The sequence below is a fragment of the Alosa alosa genome, chromosome 1 (assembly GCF_017589495.1).
Source record: "Alosa alosa isolate M-15738 ecotype Scorff River chromosome 1, AALO_Geno_1.1, whole genome shotgun sequence".
NCBI lineage: Eukaryota > Metazoa > Chordata > Actinopteri > Clupeiformes > Clupeidae > Alosa > Alosa alosa.
In genome coordinates, this window is record NC_063189.1 from 27,540,686 (window position 1) to 27,565,685 (window position 25,000).

The 25,000-nt window shown below is 42.1% G+C and overlaps 1 protein-coding gene across 1 annotated transcript in view; it reads right to left on the bottom strand.

The window, feature by feature from the left end:
• clstn2a (calsyntenin 2a) overlaps nt 1–25,000 on the bottom strand; it is a 237,553-nt gene that overhangs the window by 51,994 nt on the left and 160,559 nt on the right. The window contains 3 exon segments of the mRNA XM_048257133.1: nt 1,109–1,366; nt 4,056–4,241; nt 17,263–17,412. Coding sequence (XP_048113090.1) covers nt 1,109–1,366; nt 4,056–4,241; nt 17,263–17,412 — 594 coding nt within the window.

A 25,000-nucleotide genomic window follows, 5' to 3' on the forward strand; every position in this document is an offset into this window, starting at 1 on the left:
TGTGTGTGTGTGTGTGGGCTGCAGCGTGTGGGCAGCAGTGTGGGCAACACCTGAGCCCAAAGTGTACAAAATTCTATAATGTGGGTCCGGGGGTTGTGTGTGTGTGTGTGTGTGTGGCCGGTCTCCCCACCTGAGTTGTCAGGACACAACCACATCTCAGATGAGCTGTCTTTTCACGTCGGCTCAATCTTTCCACACACACACCCCCACCCACCTTCCTCCTCACCCTCACCCCCCTTTTTTCTTCATTGTATAAATTGATTAACTCTCTCCCTTGCTCAGCGTGATGGCACCGATCAATGCACTCGGCAACATCAGCACCCGTGGCAGCATCCCCAGCATGCCGGCCAGCCTACTTGCCTGTCCATTCGCCAGCCTGGCGTGGCGTCCACTCTCTCAGCCCACCCCCTCAAAAGGCCCTTTTGAGGCCACGGCCAAAAACCACAGGGGCTCTGGCCAATCAGCCGAACCCCTCCATCGTCGCAGACCCTCAGCGGGGACCGGAGGAGCAGAAGCCAGCGGTGCCACTCTCCTCACTCAACCCTGCAGGGTAATTTGATTAGGCGCCCATGGGAGGCCTCTCAGCTATTCACTAATAGACAAAATGAAATATGTGCAGTATCTCCATGGCTCCAATGAGTATTTCTCTTCCTCTAAGATTTTAGTACTTTGCTGACGACAATTTTTATGGATCCTAAAATACTGTAAAACCTTTATTAATAGCCTGGGCCTGATTGAGGTTTCAAGGTAGTACATTGATATGCAACAGTTAGTTCCAGTCATGCAATGTGATTTTTCTTCAAATACACCTTTATCGCCTCGCAAGACCATACCTGTAGTATTTCAAAAGTACAGTATACTGAAATTCCTACAGTGTATATATGAAGCAGCTCTGGCTCATGACTGTCTTGTCAAAGATCAGACATATGATGTTATTTGTGACACACCGCTTGTCAACTTCACCCTCTATCACGTCGTTCAACATATGCTTTGCTCAAAACCCCACAGGACAAAGCTACTAAACGTTGGATGGATGTATCCCAGACTATCATCCAATCCTTTCCACTCCCACCTTGGACAATGCCCCACGATGGACGCTTCTCCTCACCTGTCTTGTCGGAGTTGCACAGCAGCGTCTCTTTCTCGGCGCGCAGGCCCGGGCTCGGCCCGTGCTTCATCCACGTGGCGATGGTGAACTGGTCAGTCAGGTTGTGGGGCACCAGCCGGTCCGGCACGTTGGCTGCCTGCCGCCCGTCAAAGCGGAAGATGAGGTCACTGTCGCGCCCGCTGTCCGTCAGCAGGGAGGCCGTCCAATTGGTGGACGCACTAGGGGCCGGCAGTAGATCAGTGCTGCCTGAAGCTGCGCCTTGACAAAAATAAATAAATAAATAAATAAATAAATACATAAATAAAAACCATTAAGAGGACCCATTCAAGTGCTTTAGGCTTCACAAACCTCTCTGATGTTTTAATTAATATAAACCTTCAACATATTCAGAAAATAACATCCTAATTATGATGGATTGCATTAACCAAGCATACATAACAACATCCCACTCAGAGGAAATAAAAATGTATATATATATTTTTATAAATAATATAAAAAATAAATCAGGTGCATATGAGTCTGGTTTAAGGCCGCTAGTCCATCCAAGTGATTTATTCTACAGTGAAGTCACGTAGGGCGCTACCCTTCCAGCAGAGCTGAAATGTTAATACCAGAGCCTTCCCACTGGATGCAGCCACTGCCTGCATTACATGTGATTACTTTCTGCAAGGCTACAGAGGCCTGACATATTCATCTCACTCAGATCACAGCAGCCTGGTGACTCTGTCTGTCCTACTCGCCACAGTCCACTCTGTCTGTGGCCCACACCCTTCTCTTTTGATCCTCATTTTTGGAAGGTGGTGGGGAAAAAGTTCTCACACTCTCTTCCTCTCGCCATTTTATATTCACTTTCTCTCTCTGACCACTTCCTATTCCTTCGTTTTCGGAGTTCTCTCTCTTCTTTCCTCTGTATGTCAGGACAGGGAAAGAGCAGCTCTTACATTTCTCTATGTCTGTCTATTTCTCCCCCCTCCATGCATCTATGTTTCTGCAGACACTTTCCACCCTCTCTCTCTCTCTCTTTCTCTCTCTATCTCTTTCTCTCTCTCTCTCTGTCTCTCCGTCCCTTCCATCTGATGCAGCCACGTGTCTATGTTCACTCTATCTTCCAGAAGGCTGAGGTGATATTGAATTGGCCGGGTCAAGACATGCCGTTATGTGACAGCAGCAGAGGGACACGGTGAGAGATGGGCCTTCACAGACGCCTCGCCGGCTTCGCTCACACCCCCGCCAACAAAAGACTGATAGCCCTACAGCTTTTACCGTATGCAATATTTATTCACTTTCGATCGATATTGGCCAATAAATATATACCCAGACGTCAACTAAGCATCTGAGCTCCTTTCTCGCCATGAGAGGGGGGCTATTTTCTTGACCTGCTGAAACAACAGGTCAATGAGATTCCATCCAATAAACCCAGCTTTAAGCAATTTTTCACAGCAGCGCATCTGGCCTTTGCAATGACCCACATCTTCTTTTCACATCGATCAGCTGCTGCATGCTGTAAGAACCAAAGACAGATGAAAATGCACAGGTAAAAAAGAAAGAATTTTTTTGCTCAGCGTTCAACACTGCCAAAAGGATTTACAGCGTTTGCTCTGGTTTGTGAATATTCATTGCAGGAAGCTTCTGACCTAATTCAATTATCCTGTAAATAGTTCTGAAATGAGAGGTGGAAGCCCTTATTGGCAAAGCTCTATGCTCTCCGTGAGTTTTTGTGTACTTGTGTACTGCCACAAATTGATGTTGCTTAACTAAAAACAAAAAAACAATTATAATTTGTTTTATCGCATATTAGATAACTATTATGGGGCTTGGCGAAACCTCTGGCTCACCAAGCCTGCATACTAAGGAAGGTGCAAAGAGACCTTTTGCATATAGATGAGAGTATGGAGAAGGCTTAGCGGCCCATAACTCAAGCACTTAAGGACTCGGCCTGTGCCAGACCAATAAACTGTTATTGCTGCATATTGCATATTTAGAGGCAACTGTCTCTGACATCTCAGTTACCCGCCAGGGGGAGAATATAAACGTGGTGGTGGGCGGGGGACAATGAGGGAGGCGAGAAAATCAACAGATTTAACGGCAGGCAGGCAGGCGGGCGGGCGGGCGGACCTATCACTCAACATTCAGTTCATTCTGGGTTCATTTACTTCACATAACAGTGATTTATAATCCAGATATAAAAAAGAAAACGTACTGACTTAATCTTATCTCAATTTCAAGGACCCTTTCACTGCAATGGCTTAAACTGCAGAGGTCATGGATTGCTTCATAGCTGCAAATAACTTTTTTATTTTATATATTTCATTTTTTCTGGCTAAATGCAGTCCAAACCTCTTTTGTCTTGATAACATCAGTGTCGAGGAGTTATATAAAAACGGCTTAATTACTTCATTTGAATAATGTATGACACTCTGTTTCTTCATCATTACATAAAGGCAGAGAAGAGACTGAGGACAGTTCCACCCAACCACACAGGGACCAATCATTCTTTGAAGATGAGACATGCAACCATGACAACTTCAGAAAGTGTGTGACTAGTCACACCATCATGTCAAAACTGGTGCCATGGGTAAAAATACACTAATCATTTGTAAAATCTGCAGTAAACACACAACAACAGCTTACTCCTGAAAATCACTGCATGATCCATTATGGTGTTCTAGTTGACCGATCGCTTAACGCTCAGCGCATTCACTAGTATTCATTAGTACACATACAAAATGACAACTCACAAGACACAGTCTCATTTGAAATACAAACACTCGCTAAATTGGATAATTTCTTTCACTGCTCGCCCACTGTCTCGTAAAAATCCAGTCAAACAAAGCATAGCCGTCTCCTATTGTTGATGTTTCTTAAAAGATGTCCTATTTTGCGTAATGAGGCAATTTGTAGGGCCCACACCTGCAGTCATTTTCCTTTTGTCAGCGCTGGCACTCACCACAGAGCCTCTGCAGGGACTTCTCCGAGTAGGTCTCGCGATCACAGCCCTTCCCAATGTGACTGGTCTGCAGTTCAACCATGGCCCTCACCGACGAAAGTGGCCCGTCGCAGGTCTCCAGGTGCATCTTGGGAAACAGCTGCTTGCTCCCCGTGCCTGGCTCGTAGTCCGCTCTCTTATTCCAACCTGGGGGGTGGAGAGGCAAAAGGGGTGTCAAGCAACTTCTTGACACTATTCGAGCAATTGACTGCCAGTTGTGGCACAGCTTTCATATTGATGGTATTTGGCCAAGCAAAGGACATGATAAACACAGCTTTCCCAATACTTTCCACTAGTCATCCAGAATATGCATTAAACTGTCAGAAAGCTTTCAAGCAAGACACTTCCAACAATAGGTTAGCATGCTACCAAGCTTTAATCAGTGCCAGCTGGGCTGCTGATTTGTTTTCGCATGCCTACTCCTTACTGCTGTTTTATCAGATCATACACATTCATGTACTCACCTCATTCATTTGATCAGGTGTAATTAATACAACTACTTTGCAGATATGGCTGTTGGTGGTTTTTGCACGCCTTCTAGGTAGTTTGCTCCCTAGTTTTAGACCAAAACTCGATACTGTTGCTAGGTGCAAAACCGCTACGAGGAAGACTCAGGCAGAGATGTGGTTTCTTAGCCCAGTCCCTGTCTGGAGGGAGCTTCAGGGCCAGTAATCTTGGGGCAGCAACAATCACTACAGCACCTGCTGGGTGCCGAAATGAGTTGTGGGAGTAAATGAAAGGGGCGCAGTGGGACTGCGTGGCTTCAGAAGCCTCTCTTATTGCACTAATAAAGAGTACTGAGGCCCATAATACACTCGTGTGCTCCTAACATCAGAGCTGCTCATATCTCACAGCACTGCTGATGGTAAACCCACTGAGGCTGGAGATGCTAAATTGTTTCCATGATGATTATCTCCCACATGAAATTATTTATTTTTTGTTTTGTTTGGCATCAGTGTATAGCTTGTGTAGCATGTTTATGCCACATTAGTAACAATGGCTCCAGACTATTTTTAACCCTCCTGTGGTGTTCGCGGTCAAATGTGACCGATTGTCAATTATTTGACTTTGTTATGACTAACATGAGGCTCCATGACTTTGTTAACACAGGGTATCTGAAAACACAAATTTGGATCATATTTATAACAATGAGTGTTTTAATTAACTTTAGAACACCCAAGTGTATTCCCGGTCAAAAATGACTGGCCATATACACATAGAAATGAATGGGTGAGAAAATGGTCAGTGTAAAAAATTGAGTCCAGACACATACAGTACAGTACTTATTGATCAGATGGACTGTATGTGTGCTTCTGTACATTAAAACACACACAAACACACCCTCACTCCCCCTCTTTGCTTCCATGCCAGCCCCCACTGGAACCTTTCCCCAATAGAATCTTCCCCTTTCTGACTTGCATGAATCACCTGGACATTTTCAAGAAAATACACATTTTAATGGATTTTTCTTTGGATTTTAAAGGGCAGTTCTAGACTAAGAACAACATGGCAAAATAAGTAGTTGTCACCACTGTCTTTATGATAAAATGATCGACGTTTACCATAGCATCTCTGATATCTTTATGTTTGGCTTAAGATACAGATACCAAGTCAGATGTTGCCTGCATGTTGTGCACAGCATGTGAATGCACTGTAGGATTTGGGGACATGAGCCACAGTGCAGACATTTAGTATTCAGCTACAGCGCAACTCCGACAGAGAAGCAGCCCTTCAGGAGCCACACTGCAGACCATGAGCATCACATCCCTCTCGCTCATCTGCTTGATAATTCAACAGCCCTGTAGTTTGTATTCACCCCGAGCAGAGAAGGAGCTTTTCCCCGGGTCTTGTCTTGTCTTGACTGAACACCTTATTCAATTTTTATTGGCTCCGACACTAGATTAAAAGCAAGAACCACAGAGCTCACATGAGGCGAGTTTGGTGACGTAGGGTGGGGGGTATGGGGATATGGGAGTACCTCACTGACAGTGGCAGTCTCTGGCAGGTGGCTGCACACCAGGTGTTCTTTGTTGTCCCTGGTTGTTTCTAGAAAAGAGCCCTGTTAACAATGGGCTCGACTTGGTTACCTTTAAGAGTGCTCGCAAAAGTCAGACAGCCTGAGATGAGCAACACGCCTGTGGCCGAGATGCCAGTCGAAGGCGGTCGGAGGGTGTAAAAACCCAGGCCAAGATGGCAGCATAGGGAGCTGGTAGAGACATCCAGGTTTCAGTGACACAAGCATAAACAGGCCTTCATTTTGTGTCTGTGCGTGTTTGTGTGACTGTCGGTTTTCACATCAGAAAGTCCACCCTTTGTGGCCTTTATATATTTGACCCACGTAGACCCACATGCTGGACATTAGTATGTTTCCACTACCATTACGTCAGTGTAATGGTTGCAATTGCACTGGGAACAAAATATTGAGTGGATCCTGTGTGTTTTTTCTAGAGTGAAATCGTTCATGTGGTATATTTATCTATCGTAACTCCCCCTATTTCCACCGGTCCCGTATTTCCACCATCTTGCGTGTATGTGTCACTTAATATCCATTTCTATACAAACCAAGACAGCGGACTCCTATAGAAACGCAACCACGCACAACATAGGTGTATCTAAATTAGCTATGTACCAAAAATGACATTTTACCGTGACTCGAGGAGCTGTAAACAGTGTTGTAAGGCTGCGTGTGTCACAACCGCTTGGAGCTCCAGTGGAATTTTAATTTCACGACGAGAATTCTCGGTCTAACCGTTAATGTGCCGTTGAAACGGTGTAAATAGGCGACCCATCAGGCCAGCACTATAACTCCGAGCGTGGTAAACAAAATCGGATATTTCAGGCAGTAAATGCTCCCGTTAGGAACCAAACCAGATTTTGTTCAAATCTACACAACTATGGCTACTGAAAAATGTAAGGTTCATTTAGTAAATATTATTTTGAAGTGTTAAAAAACATCGTTGTTTTAGAATTTCTGAACAAAAGTGGTGATAATTGGGGGTGTTACGATACATAGTGCAGCTGAGAATGAGCAATTTTGCAAGATGCTTTACAGAGTGTGAGGCCTGGAGCCCCCAGAGCAGGCCTGCAATTAGTGATCTTAAGAGAATCTCAGCCTAAAGACATGCTGTTTCATCAGGCACGGCACAATACTCCTATAGAGGAAGGTGCCAGTGGTCTAACAACAGCAGGTAAGACCATGCCCTTTGATAAAAGCACTGCACTGTGCTGAAAAAAACGATGTGAGGGCTTTTGCCCTATGAGGCTAAACGCGTTCCTTTGATAGATCAGCAGTGTAAGTGTTGCTGTGCCAATCCCGATGCTTCATTTTCCTTCCAAGTGACTCCAGACCATTGCCCCTGAATAATACATTGCACATTCCTATTCACTATTCTTTTACAGAAACCTCCTCTCCTCTCATAACCAATTCTTTAGTAATCATTATACCATAACTGTGAGAGAAGGTTAGGATGGTTTAAATAGAATAAATATGGCATATTCTCTCAATAGTGTTTTTATGTCTCATCAGTTGTAGATAAGGGCCTGACCTCTCTCTATGCCAGCCATTAATTAGGTAACATCTACAAATTAGCGCTAACGCTAAATGCAATCAGTAATCACTATGTGCCGCGTTAGCCGAAGTGTTAGTGTGGCATTTGCACCTACAGTATGAGCCAGTGAGAGCGAGTGCTGTAACTTTGACTCACACAACTCGTTAAAGCCCTATTTGTCTGCACCTTGCTAGTGGCTTGCTTTTGTTCTAAGGGTGAAGACTACAGTAGATATATGCTCTCTGCAAAAAAAAATGGTCTTGTTTATTTTCTTCAAACAATAGTTTAATTTCTACAAACAGTAACAAACACCAACATTTAACTGAGAATTTTTCAAATAGATTCAAGATAGATTGCCAAGACAGGTTTAGGCCTATACCATCTTTTCTCGCCTGTTTACCTTTGAACTCTCCCATTTAATTCACTTAAAGTCTGATTAATTTGCTGCCTAGTCTCTTTAGCTCTTAGTAACACTAAGAAACCTTATTGAATGAGGTCACAAAATCAAGGCAAACTTAAAAATCTTATAACTGCAACACAAGTACTAGCTTACCCCAGCCCTGGTGGCTCATCTCACCCCACAACCACCATTTTGAAAAAAAAAAATGCTTCTCACACAAGCTAAGATAACATTCATGATTTTATTTAGCCCTCACATCATCGCTTAAAAGGGCACCAATTGAGGTGTAATGCATTTGAATGTTGTTCTATTAACGTTTTCTCTAAATCACATACGCTATATTTTTTACCACATTTGCCATGTGCTGCATCTTTCCACGTATTGTAAAAAAAATATTCCCTATTCCTTAAAATGCTATCACATGATCATCTTACACCTATACTCAACTTACCCCGTTCTCCTATGTGATAAGAAAAATCAGCCCAATTGAACTCTCAGGAAAAAGAGTTCAACAATGACATTGGAAAAGAAAAGAGACCAAGAGTAAAGTACATGTTCAATAACCCTGCATTTTCATTAAGTAATGATGCCTCCTGCACCTGGTCAGCTTTAAGAATATAACTACTCAGGGTAATGATACATTCACTAACCTTTTCACTGATTACCAGCAATTGGCTGAAGCAATTTAACATGGTTTGCAATTTGACTTCAGGTTTCAAATCAAATCATTATATTACAAACTATCAACACCAATTTCAATCTGGTCTTCAGGGTTGATGTACAGTAGTGTGGAGCTTGGAACATAAGGAATAATAAGAAGCAGTCATACTGCATTTGAATAGTACTGTAGCATGGGGTTTAACTGCCACATTTTGTACAAAAAGCAATTTTCCAAAGCTATCAAGAGTGATTACTTTTCGTTCAACTTTAGAAAGTTTTAGAATGAAGCAGTTGTGATACTGTTGGATGTTTGAGAGAAGTTCTGTGTAACATGCCCTTGATTGTGCGATCAGTGGGAACCTGCAGGGCTTTGAACCAGAATGTTTTGCCAAATGGTTCGTTCTGAACAGAAACAGTATTTTAACGTTTCCAGTTTTGGTTCCCACCCTAAAATTGACGTTCCCGGTTAGAACAATAAAATATTGTTCCTGAACCGGTTATGTCAGCTGTCTGACAAAAATATATGTATGCTTTCAAACTGGCTATTAATAGTCACAATACTGTCTACTGACTTACTAGACTCTATCCTACAGCAAACATAATAAAACACTAGGCCTCTGCTTTATACAAGCTGCACCAGTGTCTTTAGCCTTTACTGTAGCTTGAATAATTTCCTGGTCAAACAAAAAATGCTGTCATATATACAGTATATTTTTGGTGGGTACTGTAATATTGGATTCTTGGATGCCTTCCCATTGTCTAAATGCCAAAATGAGGACTATTACGTTTTTTCCAAATAAATTAAAACTGTAGCCTTAACGTTAATTGCTAGGCGTCACGGCCTAGTAAAAAGAGAAAACTGGTGAAATGAAATCATTGAGATTTGGAGACTTAATAGGCCTTTTCCCTGCCTGCTAGTGGCAAGCTCTGTCTGTCTGCACTCTCCATGCATTTATTGAATGACAGGAGGTGACCCTCACCATTTCATTGAAGACACAAACCTTCCCAGGAACAAAAAAAGAACCGGTATTAACCGGTTACCACTATTTTAAAAAATAATTTCTGTTCCGGAACATGAAAAAATAATAAAACTTCTGGTTTTGTTTTGTTTCTGGTTTCCTAGGGTTTTCATTCCATGAACCGGTTCAAAGCCTTGGGAACCTGAGAACAGGTGTTATGCTCAGGTACTGCCAGGTGGTGCGACGCTATTACTACTGTAAACTTAGAGACACAGTAACATTCACATGTTTGACGTGGATGTTAAAAAGCAATTGCACAACAGAAGCAAGAGTCAACTTGCTTCTGATTTATAAATCTATTATTATTAACAGCAGAGACAGCTGTTTGGAAGAGGGGCTAAGAGCTGCATTTCATGTCTATTTGAGCAGTCATGGTACATATCTCAGAACAGGTATTTATAGGTATAGGTATTTATACCCAAGTGAATGTTGCTGTTATAAAGCTGGTGGTGCGTTTGCTAGTTCAGGAGCATACTGAAAGCATTTAGTGCAGATTAAAGGAATTTGCATGAAATATTGGCTGTGGCATCCTTGTGGATTAGTGTTTTGTTAGCAACAAAGCCTTCCTGAAACTGTCTAACTAACAAACTATTTGAAGTTGAGTCCGAGACCACTGATGGTGTTTTTCTGGTGTTCTCTGTGTCTGAGTGCCAGCACGCCAAGTCAGGCTTTTGTGTGTGCACTTCCCTAATTCCCTAATGTTTCACTCTTCTTTAAACAACATGAAGGCAATCCCATAATATATGTTTTGCAATTTTAAATATGCTTTCGGGGGTACAGATAGTGAAATGGTTCCCTCATGATTTCTCATGAATGTGGCGGAAATGTCTCTGGAATGTTTTTGTTTTCTGCAGCACTTGAAGGACTTTTCAACACAACAAATATATTACTACAGATAGGGCAACCAGGCGAGACTTGGAGGAAAAGTAGGTGAGACAAAACAACAACGCAACTAGTGTGATATGCATGGATTCACTAACACACTCTCTCGCCTGAGAACATCCTTTGGAAAAAAAGGAGAGAAAATAGGGAAGGAAGGAGAACAGAGGAAGAGTATTTAATTTACACGTGTGTTGAGGCCAAACCAGTTTAAAAGTGAAACTCTTAGCAAAGCCCTTAAGAACTGACAGATCATGTGCTGCTGTTCACTCAATGGAAAATCTAAACAAACATTTGTACAGTGGTTTAGTCTGTCTTGTTTTGAGGATGTTTACTCTGGTCTGGGCTTATATTCGACTAAATAGGCATAAACGGTTGGTGAGTTTGATCTCCATATCTGATATTTTGGTCTGACATAGCAGATATTCTGTATTATATTCTAAAAATCTATTTAAAATGTCAAATTAAAGAAACGAGACATGTTTTCAGGCTGATCAAAATGTCATGGCTCCCTTGTCTGTCTGTTTAAAAGCTGTTTTGGCAGCACTTAGGCTACGTACTTGACCTGAGTATACCAGAGGATGATGTAATGACTAGTTGAGCAGTCATTTCTTTAATTGACCCAATTAAGCCTTGGACTTCCAAGCCACCTCAAAAGCTTTCAGCATGTCTTTTCAGCATGTTAGTGAATGCACCACATTAAATGTACTGTGATTAATTGTGCTCTTCCCTGCCTTTTTGTCAATCGCGAATAGGAAAAACGCTGTTCCATTAAAACTGCCATTAGTGATAAATGACCTTACTAAATACACACATCAGATGCTGGAGCTGAGTGCTCCAAAAAAATGATGGCGAGGAAGAAAACATCATTAGTTTATGAAACACTCTGAAAAGTCCTCTTCAGTATGTGTCAAGTATGGGTGGCAGATCAGATGCGTAGGTTCCGTAAGTGACGGAACTAGGTTGTCAGGGGGCTGGCAGCCAATGAACTGTAGTCACACTGTCCTGGCTGTGAATGGCCTTTGAAAGGCAAAGGGGGAAGAGCTCCTGTCCTGGTGTTTGTGTCTGATGGGTTCAGAAAGCTCTCCCCAAGCTCCCCTCCGCTCACTCTAACCTTGTGAGGCCTGTGTCATTCTACTGAGGAGGCACACACTGAATGGGGGGGAGTGTCACGGCCAGGCTCTCAGAGATGGATAAAGAGATCATGCCTGACAGATGGAGTATGACCACAGAAAAAGAAAGAAAGAGAGCGAGAGAGAGAGAGAGAGATGGAGAGAGGGGGAGAGAGTGAATGAATGAAAGACAAAGAAGGAGGTGGCGAGACAGCTCAGAAGATTACACGCTTGAGGACCGGGGGGGAAGTGTTGGGAGGATGGGTGCCCTGTGCCTCATCATATCCCCCCCCATCCCCCAGCATCTCTCCCAGCTGTGGCTGCCATGGCTGTCACTCAGCTCATATTTACAGCCCCTTTCATATTCACTCAGTCACCTTGCTGACGAGCAGCGGAGCTGGGGCCACACCATTTGTGCTCATTCTCCCGTGCCTCTCTGCCTGTCAGTGCCTGTCAATTGGCGACGAATGGGCCACGAATGAGACACCGCACATCTCATCGCATCACTTCCATGTACTCTCTCGCTCTTCCACACACTCTCTCATGCACTCTCTCCATCTCTCGAACTCTCTGTCTCTCCTTCTCTCTATCTATCGCACTCTCTCTCTTCCCCTGTCTTACCTCTCTCTTCCCCCCTCTCTCTCTGTCTATCTATCCCCTCTCTCTACCTACCTGTCTCACATACATTCTCTCTTACAGAAAAAGAGGGCCAGGATGAATAGAGGTGTCCACTGGCAATCAGACAGCAGATGCTGGGCCTATATTCCACACACTGTCACAGAATAAATGAACTCTGATATTGTGCAGGTGGCAGGGAAATTGCAGCCCAGCAAATAGGATGGCTTTGATCACTGAACTTCAGTACGCAGTACACAACACAACACAAGCACTGCCGTGCGACACCTCAGTATTGCTGGCCACTGCAGTATTACAGGGTCCAGAGGTAATATAGTTGAAGGTGGCATTTCGGTTTGTTGTAGAAGAGCCTGCCCTTTAGCTGCAGGCCATAGTGTCTCGTCCGCAGTGAAAAGGCTACACTCCATTTCGCACGGCAGAAAGCATTGCTGCCTGCCAACACCTTTCACTGCCGCACTCTACAAATGGACTTGCCATGGTAGTTGGGTGGACCAGAAATAGGTGAAATCAACGCAGAGCAAAAACCTCCCTCCCATCACCACCCAGGTGGAGTGTCACGGTTGAGTCTGTGTCTAAAGCTAGGCCATCCTGTTAGACGTGAGATATGGGCCTCAACGCCAATGATCCTCACCTTCCATTTGTTTTAATTTCATGCACAGTGCAGCGTAGTGCCAAACAATTTCTCTCTATTGCACAATGTGAATTAGTCAGGTTAAAAATGTATTACACAGGCTAGTGATGGTGTATTCTGGCAAGATATGCTCAAAAGCTGGAGTCTGCCTTTTACTGGAACAAACTTGGTTTAATATAATATTTCTTAGAATAGTTCAACAGAAAATTTCAATGGGAAAGTGCTCACCTCCCATAAGTAGGTCTACAATAGTTCACATTTTATATATTGCCATTTTAAACATTATTTTAGATGCAGTCACATCTTTACATAATCTTTTAAATAATCCATTGAATTAACGTAATTGTAATGTAGATATCGGTTGTGCATGAATAAAAATAAATTGGAGATGAGATTTATTTCCCTTACAGTTTTATGTAATTTATTCATGCCCTGATGTAAAACACAACTTGACCAAATAATTCCAATGAAATAATTCAAATCAACTTGAGCCATGTACTTGGCAAATGCATTTAGATGTTGCAATGAAAGCTGCAGTGTGATTGCTAATAGGACACAAATGTAAAAGGCACTGCTTCTTGAGATGCCACTTTCTGAATAGGTTGTGCCACAGTATTTAAAACCATTTATTCTTGTATGTGACAACTGATATATTGTGAATTCTCAATACCTAACACATTTGTGGTGGGAACAAAGCATGGCTCATCCCAAAGCACAACACAATATACATCCCAGCTCCAAAATGAATGTTTGTAACACTGAAAGCTGCTGAATTACCTCAGTGCTCTTACTGACAGGAACACAAGGACGTGGTGGCAGCAGGTTTTCCAGGGACCACATGTGATCATTCGCCTTGCTGATTGAAACGTTATTTAGGTGCTTGATTTTCACCTTATATTATATATATTCTTTTGGATAAATGTATAGCTGCGTCAAAATATGTTAGTTCAATGTAATAACATTGTGTTTTGAAGAGAAACATGAGTTTGTGTAATTCCATGTTTTGTGGTTCAGTAGCATTGACACCCCCTCTTTCCATTTTTCAGTACTTCTAAGGTAATATTTACTTTTCAATAGATTAAAATGATTGTTCTGACATATGTTCCAGTCTAGAATATGATTTACAAGCAACATACAGCTGAGATTATAATAGTCAATGTTGAAAAGGTCAAATTGACTATTTCAATCAATGATCTGTGACCATGACCCCCCTTGAGTGATACTCAGATGCTCTTTGACGTCAGACAGATGGCAACAACTGCTTCAGTCATTTATCAAACTTTTCATTTTACTGTAGTGTGTTAATAAGTCAGTATCTTGTGTCTTTCTCAACAGCCTCTTTATAGGCAACACTCATGCCTTCTGTCCACGCTACCACAGACAAGGTTGCTATGGAGTCTCTCGGGAGTCGACAGGAATCCTGTGACTCACACTTAACGACAAAAGACTCAAGGACGAGGATGAGCAAGAGGATGAGCTCTAGAATAAAACAGCAACCAAGACCAAATGACTAACTTTGCCTCCTCAAGCATACATAGCACCTCAGCAGCAAACTAGAACTCAAACAAGCGAAGATGTCAAACTGATAAATATACAGGAGACCATAATGTTGAAACCCTAACAAACTAATAAACAATAGTAACCTGAGGATGAGAGATGATTCCGAAACCAAAGGATTAATTTATTGTAGTGTTATTTCCCTGACCTTGATCAGTGCTGCTGAGATTATTCTATTCATCTGGGTCTATTTCCTGGCAGTGATGGCCTGTGTGTGTCTGAAAACCTTGCACTGTGTCACCGCTACGCATCTCAATTATTTTATTGCTGACAGGTAGACTAGAACCTCCTCAACACTAATGTGACCATGTCAAAATCATGTCATGGTTGATCCAAAATGCTGTAATAGAAGCCATTGTCCAGTGATAAAACATGGTCCATTTACCACCTATCTATAACTATGGCTATGCAATTGCACGTGACATAAGCTGCTGGCCTGTCATGATGACCAATGACAAGACATTGGAATCTGCTGTAACATCTTTCTGTCATTGTAATGTCAGTCAAAGTAACAAGTATCTTGTTAGGAACACAATATAGCGTAAATTAACACAGTATTTTTTGACAACAACACCTGGCCCTGTGAGATTTAATAATAGCTTTATTTTATGATGATTTTCCCTTTTTTGACTTGGTAGTGCACCTAATAATGATCCTATGCTTTTAATGCACCATTACACTTTATGCAATGTTATTAACACAGTAATTACACTCTAATAAGGATTATACAGTATAATCTATAGTTTGGTAAATCATGGTAATGTTTGTGTTGTCATTTTGTAATAGTACACAAGTCTCAAGTTGAAATAGCCTCAGTAGTATTGCCAGCATCAGGGTTTTTAATGTTCACATTGTTTTTCATTGAACTGCACTGCATTGCACAGCTGTGTTACCAGCACCAACCTTAATAAGAATTCATTTTATGAGAAAGTTAATTTGAGGTGGATAGAAAGGCATCGCAGATGACCTTTAGCTTTCATTAAAAGTGATGTTCTCAGTAGAGGTGCACAGTGACATCATTATCTGTATCTGTATGTATCTGTTTCGTTGTTATTCTGTTTTAGTTTTTCTACCGACAGTGTTCATTGACCTCGAGAAACAGAGATCTATGTGAACAATTGGCAGAATTTTCCATTACCAAGGGTCAATGGAAAAAAAATGTTTGGGTAGGAAAACAACATAAAAAGTAAAATAGCTACATAAAATCAAAACATTGTTGCACATTGGAATTTGCACATAAAATCAAAACATTGGAAGTTGCACATTAAATCAAAACATTGTTGCACATTGGAAATTGGAAAAAATCTCTTTTTTTCTAAATCTCTTTCTTTCTTTCTTTCTTTCTTTCTTTCTTTCTCTTTCTTTCTTTCTTTCTTTCTTTAATATAAAGGTACACTATGCAGGTTTAGGTATTGTAGAGTCATCATATATTTATATTTTACTCTGCTTTTGTAAAGAGCAAACTTCTGTGAATTGTCCCCCCTGTACACAATGAAAATATGTTGTACTGTAGCTATGCTGGGTGAACAATTCACCTATTACAAGTTCGTTTACCACCAAATTGGCTTTGTAAAGGTTATATTAAGGTGAAAATCTTGCATAGTGTACCTTTAAAGACCCTTCAGACTTATTTTTGAACCTTCCTTTGGTAAACAAAATGAATATTAAACTGAAAGAGCGCTTAATGCATGGGTAAAAAAGACAGCAATCCCTTTTCAAGTAACTTATGTAAGCTAATCCAATTTGTGAGATCAAAGTCCGATGCATCAAACCAGCATTTTGTCTTGTGACCATCCATGACTTGATTTGAGGAAAACAGTGGTTGAAATGCCGTTAATCTCACTTAATTTGCAAATAACAACTTGTATATTTAGCTAGATAAAGTAGAATATCTGCAGAGTGAATTACACTGGATGACATGAAATGGTCGGTTTATTTATGTATATTTCCTACAGTTTCAACTAATGTGCAGTGTCACCTCTACATGAGAAACCAAACAGATCTTTGAACTTTGATCTGGTTACCTGCTTCACAGCACTCAGACCACTTGACTCAAATATACTGGGGAATGATTTCATAACTACCATAGCAAGACAACTCAATGCTACTAGATGAGCGGCTAGTTCTTCATCGATCACTCTTAATTGATGCCTTTTGATCCATGGTTAAAATATGTTCTCGTTGGAGCACATGCACTTCATCCCAAGCAAAATATGACCAGACTCCCTCCCTCTCCCCCTTCATCCACAGTAAAGACTTACCTTGGAAGTAGACACAACATCAAAGTTGGGATCTGAGCATTCACACAACATTGCATCTATCTTGCTGGTGTTGCTAGGCAGCGGGTGTGATGGTGGTGGTGTGTGTGTGTGTGGGGGGGGGGGGGTATAAGCTCAACGCTTCACCATGTGTTGGGCAAGTGGTCTGCTGAATGCTAAGATGAAAAAAAGAGAGATGAAAAAAGGAAAGGAGGCTTGAGAGGACCCCTTGGAAAGGAGACAGTTCCCAGATATCAATCTCTCTGTTTAAGATCGCTAAAGGTGTCTGCCATAGAAGACAAATGAACTGACTACAGGATCACAGACACAACAGCACAGTTAGTGCTCTCGCTTCCCACAGTGACCTGCCGTAGTCGTGGACGCTGCTATGCAGAGCCAAAAGAATCAGATCTATAATTAGGGAGGCATGATGGTTCTACTGTGGCTACAGATAGCGGCGCGACTGACCTTGCCACCCTGGCTTGCAGACAGGCTTGACCTCGATGTGCACTGCCACGCTCTCTGTCGCCCTCTTCTGGCCGCAGTCGAAGGCAGTGACCATGATCTTGTAGTGCTGCTGGTTGTCGTAGCTTAGCCTCTCTGTGTTACGGATGTTACCTGAGGGGCAAGAGAGAGGGAGAGAGGAAGGGAAACACAACAAAGTTGAAAATCACGACAGAAAATCAGCAAAGAAAACGTTTGGTCTATACATTGAAATAATGGCTTGTGTGTCATTCTCATTACTTACAGCATCAAAGTGACGTTTATACACCAACGTACTTACCTGGCACTTACAGCAAGCATGTGGCTAATCTAATTTGTGAGATCAAAGTTCGACTTTATAGTCTTTTTGTGATTCTTTATGTGACAAATAAATCTCTGTGAAATCTCTCTGAATCTGAATGTGTTGTACATATTCACAGCATGTTTGCACTTGACCTTGACAGAGTCTCAAAATAGACTGGCAGCGCTTCTGATTTGCAGATCGCCAGAAACCAAAGAAACCACATTGTGTCCTAAAAAAAAACATCTTGTGTCCTCCTATGACAACTAAAAGCTTTTCAAATGCATCCTTGTTTTTTTTTATGACTTTCCACTTTGTGAGTGGATTTTTGCTTTGACTTTGATGCAGAGACACAAATTGCTGCATAGCAGGATACGACTCCAGGACCCTGTCACCGAGTCCGGCAAGGCGCAGGGCTGCCGTGGCGACGTGCGCGATCACCTGACGCTCTTGCACGTCGGCTGCTGGCCTGTGGTTATTTTTACCCACTGGCTGCATTTCAATGAGTCGTCCCCGATGCAGTCAAGGAGACCGGAATGAGGAATAGAGGTCAGGCTCACTGTGTTACGGAAAGAAAACACACACGCAAGCACACACACACACACACACACAACCTGGACTTCTCACATTCATGAGAGGGAGATGGTGCTAAAGCTCCCTTCTGCTACTTTAACTCCCACTCAACACACACACACCAAAAACCAGTCATGGGGAATTTTACTTGATTCGACTGTCAGAATGCATAAAGGTACAACTGGCGTGTGTCGTTGTTAAGGTTGATTATGTGCAACTGCTGTCATGTACAGTGAGCAGTTACCAGCGTCTCGTTAGACATGACAGGCCCAATTGAGACGGATGGGAAAGCCTCACTGTGTGCTAAACAAGCTTGGGGAGTAGCTCTGGTGCGATTGGTATGATCATCAGAACCTCTGTACAACATTAGTTCTGATCAGCGCTAAAACCAGGCCAAAGCCAGACATCTTCTCATTTGCATGGGTTTATTGATTTATAGACTTTTCTAGCCTTTATTAATAGACTAGACAGGATATGATCGCGAGAGAGATGGAGTGCAATCCGGAAATGACCTCAGGCCAGAATTGAACCTGGGGCCTCATGGGCACTGGACACGTATGTGGTATGGGATGTTGCCACTTACACCACAGCTTTCCCCTTCATGGATTTGAATTTGTCTGTGTAACACAAGAAAAGTAAGATTTCATAGTGTGTCTTTATCAGTCGAGCTCTTTTTCAATATAGTGGAGGCGAATGGCGGAATGTCCTCACTTACCACTGGCACTCAGCCAGACAACCATCGCTCTGCACCAAATGATGATTGGATATGCCGTAGCAGAGAATATTATGACTGTCTTTTATTGCCTACTCATCATTTTGTTTTGTTATTTCCAAGAAACACAGATAGAAACATAGTGTGTTCTTCTTTGTTTGCTGTGGATCTGACTGATGGCCTTGGTGACTGACTGACTTATGTGTGGTTATCACAATCACTCACACTGGTAATTGAAATCAGCTCCAGTTCCTGCTATATGCCCCCAAATGGATATTGTACAACACCGTGTTGTATGGCTCCTGTTTAAAAGGTGATAGCTTTAAAGCATACAATGTAGAAGATATCAATAAACCATCCACCTATCTTCCGGTCGTATTGTCGGACTGGATGTGTCATAAGAGTTATATTTTTTCAAACACATCCTGATCTCAAACAGAAACAAGTTTCTTCACACAGGAAATTAATGACCTGCAGTCGTCAGACTGAACACGCTAATGAGATGGTGGCATGGCAACCACATCTCATATGGATGACAAATGACATGGGGGTTAAGTACATAATAGCATAATAGTTTGATTTTTCCAGGTGAACCCTCTCTTTAGAATGATAATTTTAGGTGAACAATCCCTTTAAAATGATCATTTTAGGTGAACCCTCCTTTTAAAATTATAATTTTAGGTGAACCCTCCCTTTTAAGAGATACAGAAAAAAAGTGCTGAAACAGAGTGGTGCAGGACACAGGCCATGCAGAGGCAGTGCAGCACGCTTCTGATCAGAAAGGAACCCATGTGTGTGAGTGTGTGCTTATGACAGCCATTATGGCACATTTACAGAGGTTAATGCACTGGAAATGGAGCGCTGTAACGTGAAGGGCTAGCCAACTGTCTCCGACGATCTCCATTAGCCCTGCTCAGGATGGTATGGGTCAGTTCCTCTGTGTGTGTGTGTGTGTGTGTGTGTGGGCATATGTGCATTAGGATAATGCACACACACACACACACACACACACACACACACACACACACTGGACACAGGACACAGCAGTGTTCCATCACCTTTCTTACCCCCTATTTCCTTGTCCTTTTCGGTATTACTCAGTAGAAGATGTTTCACTCCAGGTGCTCGAGACCCAGATCTCTCTATTTTTGCCCGGATCTCTCTAGCACACATCCTTATGCCCATACTGTACCTAAACAAACTTACCTTCCCTACATTACCTACTCAGAGATCACCATAAACTTACCTTCCCTACATTACCTACTCAGAGATCACCATAAACTTACCTTCCCTACATTACCTACTCAGAGATCACCATAAACTTACCTTCCCCATTTCCCTAAACACCTTCCCTTACCTACTCAGAGATCACCATAAACTTACCTTCCCTACATTACCTACTCAGAGATCACCATAAACTTACCTTCCCAGAGATCACCATACATTACCTACTCAGAGATCACCATAAACTTACCTTCCCTACATTACCTACTCAGAGATCACCATAAACTTACTTCCCTTACCCCAGAGATCACCATAAACTTACCTTCCCTACATTACCTACTCAGAGATCACCATAAACTTACCTTCCCTCCCATTACCAGAGATCACCATAAAGACCTTCCTACATTCCCAGAGATACATACTCAGAGATCACTTACCTTCCCTACATTACCTACTCAGAGATCACCATAAACTTACCTTCCCTACATTACCTACTCAGAGATCACCATAAACTTACCTTCCCTACATTACCTACTCAGAGATCACCATAAACTTACCTTCCCTACATTACCTACTCAGAGATCACCATAAACTTACCTTCCCTACATTACCTACTCAGAGATCACCATAAACTTACCTTTACCTTCCCTCAGAGATCACCACCATAAACTTACCTTCCTACTACTCAGAGATCACCATAAACTTACCTTCCCTACATTACCTACTCAGAGATCACCATAAACTCAGAGATCACCCTTTCCCCTTCCCTCAGACATTACCTACTCAGAGATCACCATAAACTTACCTTCCCTACATTACCTACTCAGAGATCACCATAAACTTACCTTCCCTACATTACCTACTCAGAGATCACCATAAACTTACCTTCCCTACATTACCTACTCAGAGATCACCATAAACTTACCTTCCCTACATTACCTACTCAGAGATCACCATAAACTTACCTTCCCTACATTACCTACTCAGAGATCAGAGATCACCATAAACTTTAAACCTTCCCTACATTACCTACTCAGAGATCACCATAAACTTACCTTCCCTACATTACCTACTCAGAGATCTAAACCTTCCCTACATTACCTACTCATCAGATCACCATAAACTTACCTTCCCTACATTACCTACTCAGAGATCACCATAAACTTACCTTCCTACTCAGAGATCACCATAAACTTACCTTCCCTTCACCATAAACTTACCTTCCCTACATTACCTACTCAGAGATCACCACGCCTTGCTGCAGTCTCACAGTCAGTGTGTATATTGGAGCAACTCTGCAGGCCACCACGCGTGTATCTTTGTACCTTCACTGTGTCTCTGCTCTTTATGTTCTTTGTTCTTCTTGAATGTCACCAATAACAATTTAAAAAAGATCACTCCATAGGATTTACTCAAGCCCTAGCAGGAAATGTACGTGTGAAGATTTACTGCATCTATTTGATGGGCGCCTGTGGCAGGCAGCGCTGGAGAAGAGGTGCATGCTGGGATAAGGTGGGGTGTGAATTGTTAGAGTTAGAGCAGGAGCAAAGTGATATGTACCTTCAGGATTTATCAGCCAGAGGCCTGTCGTCACACTCCCCAGAGAGAAGAGTGTGAAAACACACCTGGAACCTACACGTACCTGTGTGTGTGTGTGTGTGTGTGTGTGTGTGTGTGTGTGTGTGTGTGTGTGTGTGTGTGTGTGTGTGTGTGTTTGTGTGTGTGTGTGTGTGTGTGTGTGGATGTGAGTGTGTGTTTGAAAGAGAGAGAGAAAGAAAGGAGAGAGAAGACCAACATGGAGATTTAGAGAAGCAGAGGGAAATTCCCAGAATGCTTTGTGAATTGAAGCAAACTGAGTTGAACATAGAACATGAGGCTCCTAAATTAATAGCATAAACACAAATGATGTAGCAGCAAACTGCCTGCGCATCCCACTCATCTGCCATCAGAGCAGAACAGAAATGTGTATAGGCAGGTCTATAGTTGAGGATTGTCCCATTTCATATGAGGATATCTCAGGGATACTGGGATAACCAGTCTTCTTTTGTTTCGAATGACAACTCATAGCCATGTGGGCACTCCAAAACAAGGGCGCAAGGAGTAAGACGACCAGAGGTAGGATTGGGCCAGAGCAGGCATATGTGAAATGTATGTGTGTGTGATGGCTTGGGTGTTTCAGTGTTGGCTAAATTTCTGGGTAAGTCTCTTTGGATCAGTAGGCACTTGCATGTGTGTAAACAGGGCCATAATTGGGAATATGCAGTTATAAATACACCCCCGCACACACCAACACACGATGGGAAAATAGACAGCCCTAGAGCAAGCTCCTTTGACATCCCAGCCCCTTCTCTCTCTCTCTCTCTCTCTCTCTCTCTCAGCAAACCAAACAGGGGAGCATGGCAACAAGTGACGTTCCAAACCAATCAAACTTTTTTTCTTTGCTAAGATACATTGGAACTATCCCTGTGACGGTCATTTTTGAGGGCAGCATTGATGCATCCTCTATGCTGCCTATTACCTACAAATCTGAGCAGCAATTCTCTCACTGTGAAAAGTAAACAAAGATGGTTGGCGAATGGCGAAACACTTTTTACTGCCACTGGTCATTTTCTTTTCAATTTCAATTTAATATCAGTTTAATATCACTTATAGAGTGCCAAACCGTTGCACATGTCTCATGGCGCTTTACAGAGTGATTTTTTTCCCCACTTAGATCTTTCAAAATCAACACTGTACGATCTGTTTATATCACTGCTGTAACCATAAATAGTGTTTGGTGTGGTTTATGTAGTGTCTGCCAGCAAACTTTCTAACATTAGCCTGCTAGCTTTCATAGTTTAATGTTCTTGCTGCGTACTAACATCATACTGTAGTGACAATGTTATCTTTAAAAAAAACATTAAAAAAAACTTGCTCTTAGAACATCCCTTGACTCCAAAGTTATTTTTGATGAGACACCTCTTCTTTATCATGGCAGTGAGGCAACACAGCAGATGTCTTCTATTTGGAACAGACCCAATCTCCCCCTCCCTCTATAGGCCTACCTCTCTCTCTGTCTATCTCCCTCCCTTTATCTTTCTCATCCTCTATCCACATCTCTCTACTGTATGTACCTCTGTTCTATGCCTCCTCTCCTCGCTGAAGAAGGTGACACAATCTCTGTGTGTTGGTGTGCTTTTTGCAGTGTATAGCATTAGAAGAGTTTCTGGCTTACACAATCATCCACCAGACATGGGGGACTCGAGTCACATGACTTGACTCGAGTCAGACTCGAGTCACATTTTTTACGACTTGAGACTTGCTTGATCAACATGTACTGTATAAAAGACTCGACTTGACTTTGACTTGACTTAGACTTGAGACAAATGACTTGAAATGACTTGACTTTTTTTTTTCATAGATATTAGGGAGTTAACTTTACGATTTTAGAAAATCTGCTTAGGTGCTGTTGCATGTGTCACGTGAGCGAACCTGTCATTGTACCATGCGATGCGACAGACTAACAGCAAGTGCCAGATCAAATGAGACAGACTGAGGTAGGCTAACTTGCAAATATGGAAGGCTCTACGTTAAATACCAAAACATAATAATGTTTGGCTTCACAGATGATGTATCTGACAAGTCAAAGGAGAAATGAACAGCAGTCTGCAAGTGTGCAAAATAGCGACATAACCACCACCACGTTGATTTTCATCCGAAGTTAGTCGTGTTAGAAACCTAACGTCAAATTGGAGGCATGTTAAGAGTTGGCTTTGAATTAACTCCATATTAGGTTAAAATGTGTGAAATAGCAAAGTGAAACATTTTCTTGTCTAAGTTTAATCTATATAGCGAAAATGTTGCCAATGTAACCTAAAGTAAGCGCCTCTCTTTCTCCCTCCCTCTTAAACACGTCCCTGTTCCATATGTTACAGCCTAGTAGTAGGCTAACAACAGTAAGTAGGCCTAGCTAACTGCCAGCAATCAGCATAGAAAAGTAGCTTATTTCACGTTAGGCTTATGTATAATATGATATAGCATTGACGGTCCTAAACCCTTCTAAAACCAATTGCGCTGTCGCGCTTGTCAAACTTTGGCAGTGACGTCGGCGGCAGCGTTTGATTGATTGATTAGTTCACTTTTTCAACATTATTAGTTCCCTGGAGATGTGACAGGTCAGGACAGGTGTAACTTGAACTGTTTGAATATATTTTCATGATTTGATGTAGCTTAGGCTACCTAATATTTGAGGCATATTGAAACAATAATAGGCTATTTATACATTTATTTTTATTCGTATACATTTCATCTTATTCTATAAACCATTCAGATGTAGGCTATGTGGCTTGAATGAATGCAATGTCTATTTGTTTGTTACAAATAAAACTTAAGCAGTTCATAACTAGCCTATTGTAGCTTATTTTAAAATGAAAACATGGGTAAATCATCATGAATTTCAATGATTTGGCTATGACTTGACTTGACTTGCTTGACCCAAGCTATGACTTGACTTGACTTGCTTGACTGTCACAAAAAATGACTTGGACTTGCTTGAGACTTGAAGGTTAAGACTTGAGACTTGCTTGTGACTTGCACATGTGTGACTTACTCCCACCTCTGTCATCCACACACACACACACACACACACACACACACACACACACACACTCACACCTCTTATGCTCCATGCTTTGTCTTCCATTGCTCTGTTTCTCAAACAGTGTCTAAAAGGCACATGCAACTCAAAAAGCCTCTCATCTTCTCTGGCAAGCAACAAATCCCTAAGGTATTTTTGCAGGTCTAGTACTTGCTAAAAAAAAAACATCTGATGTTCCAGCTGAAACAAAGAAGTTGCTGATCCATTAAACAGAACAGATCGCTTTGCAGCTGCAAACTGGATGCAGCTGGAATGTGGCTCCCTCTTGTAAAAGAAA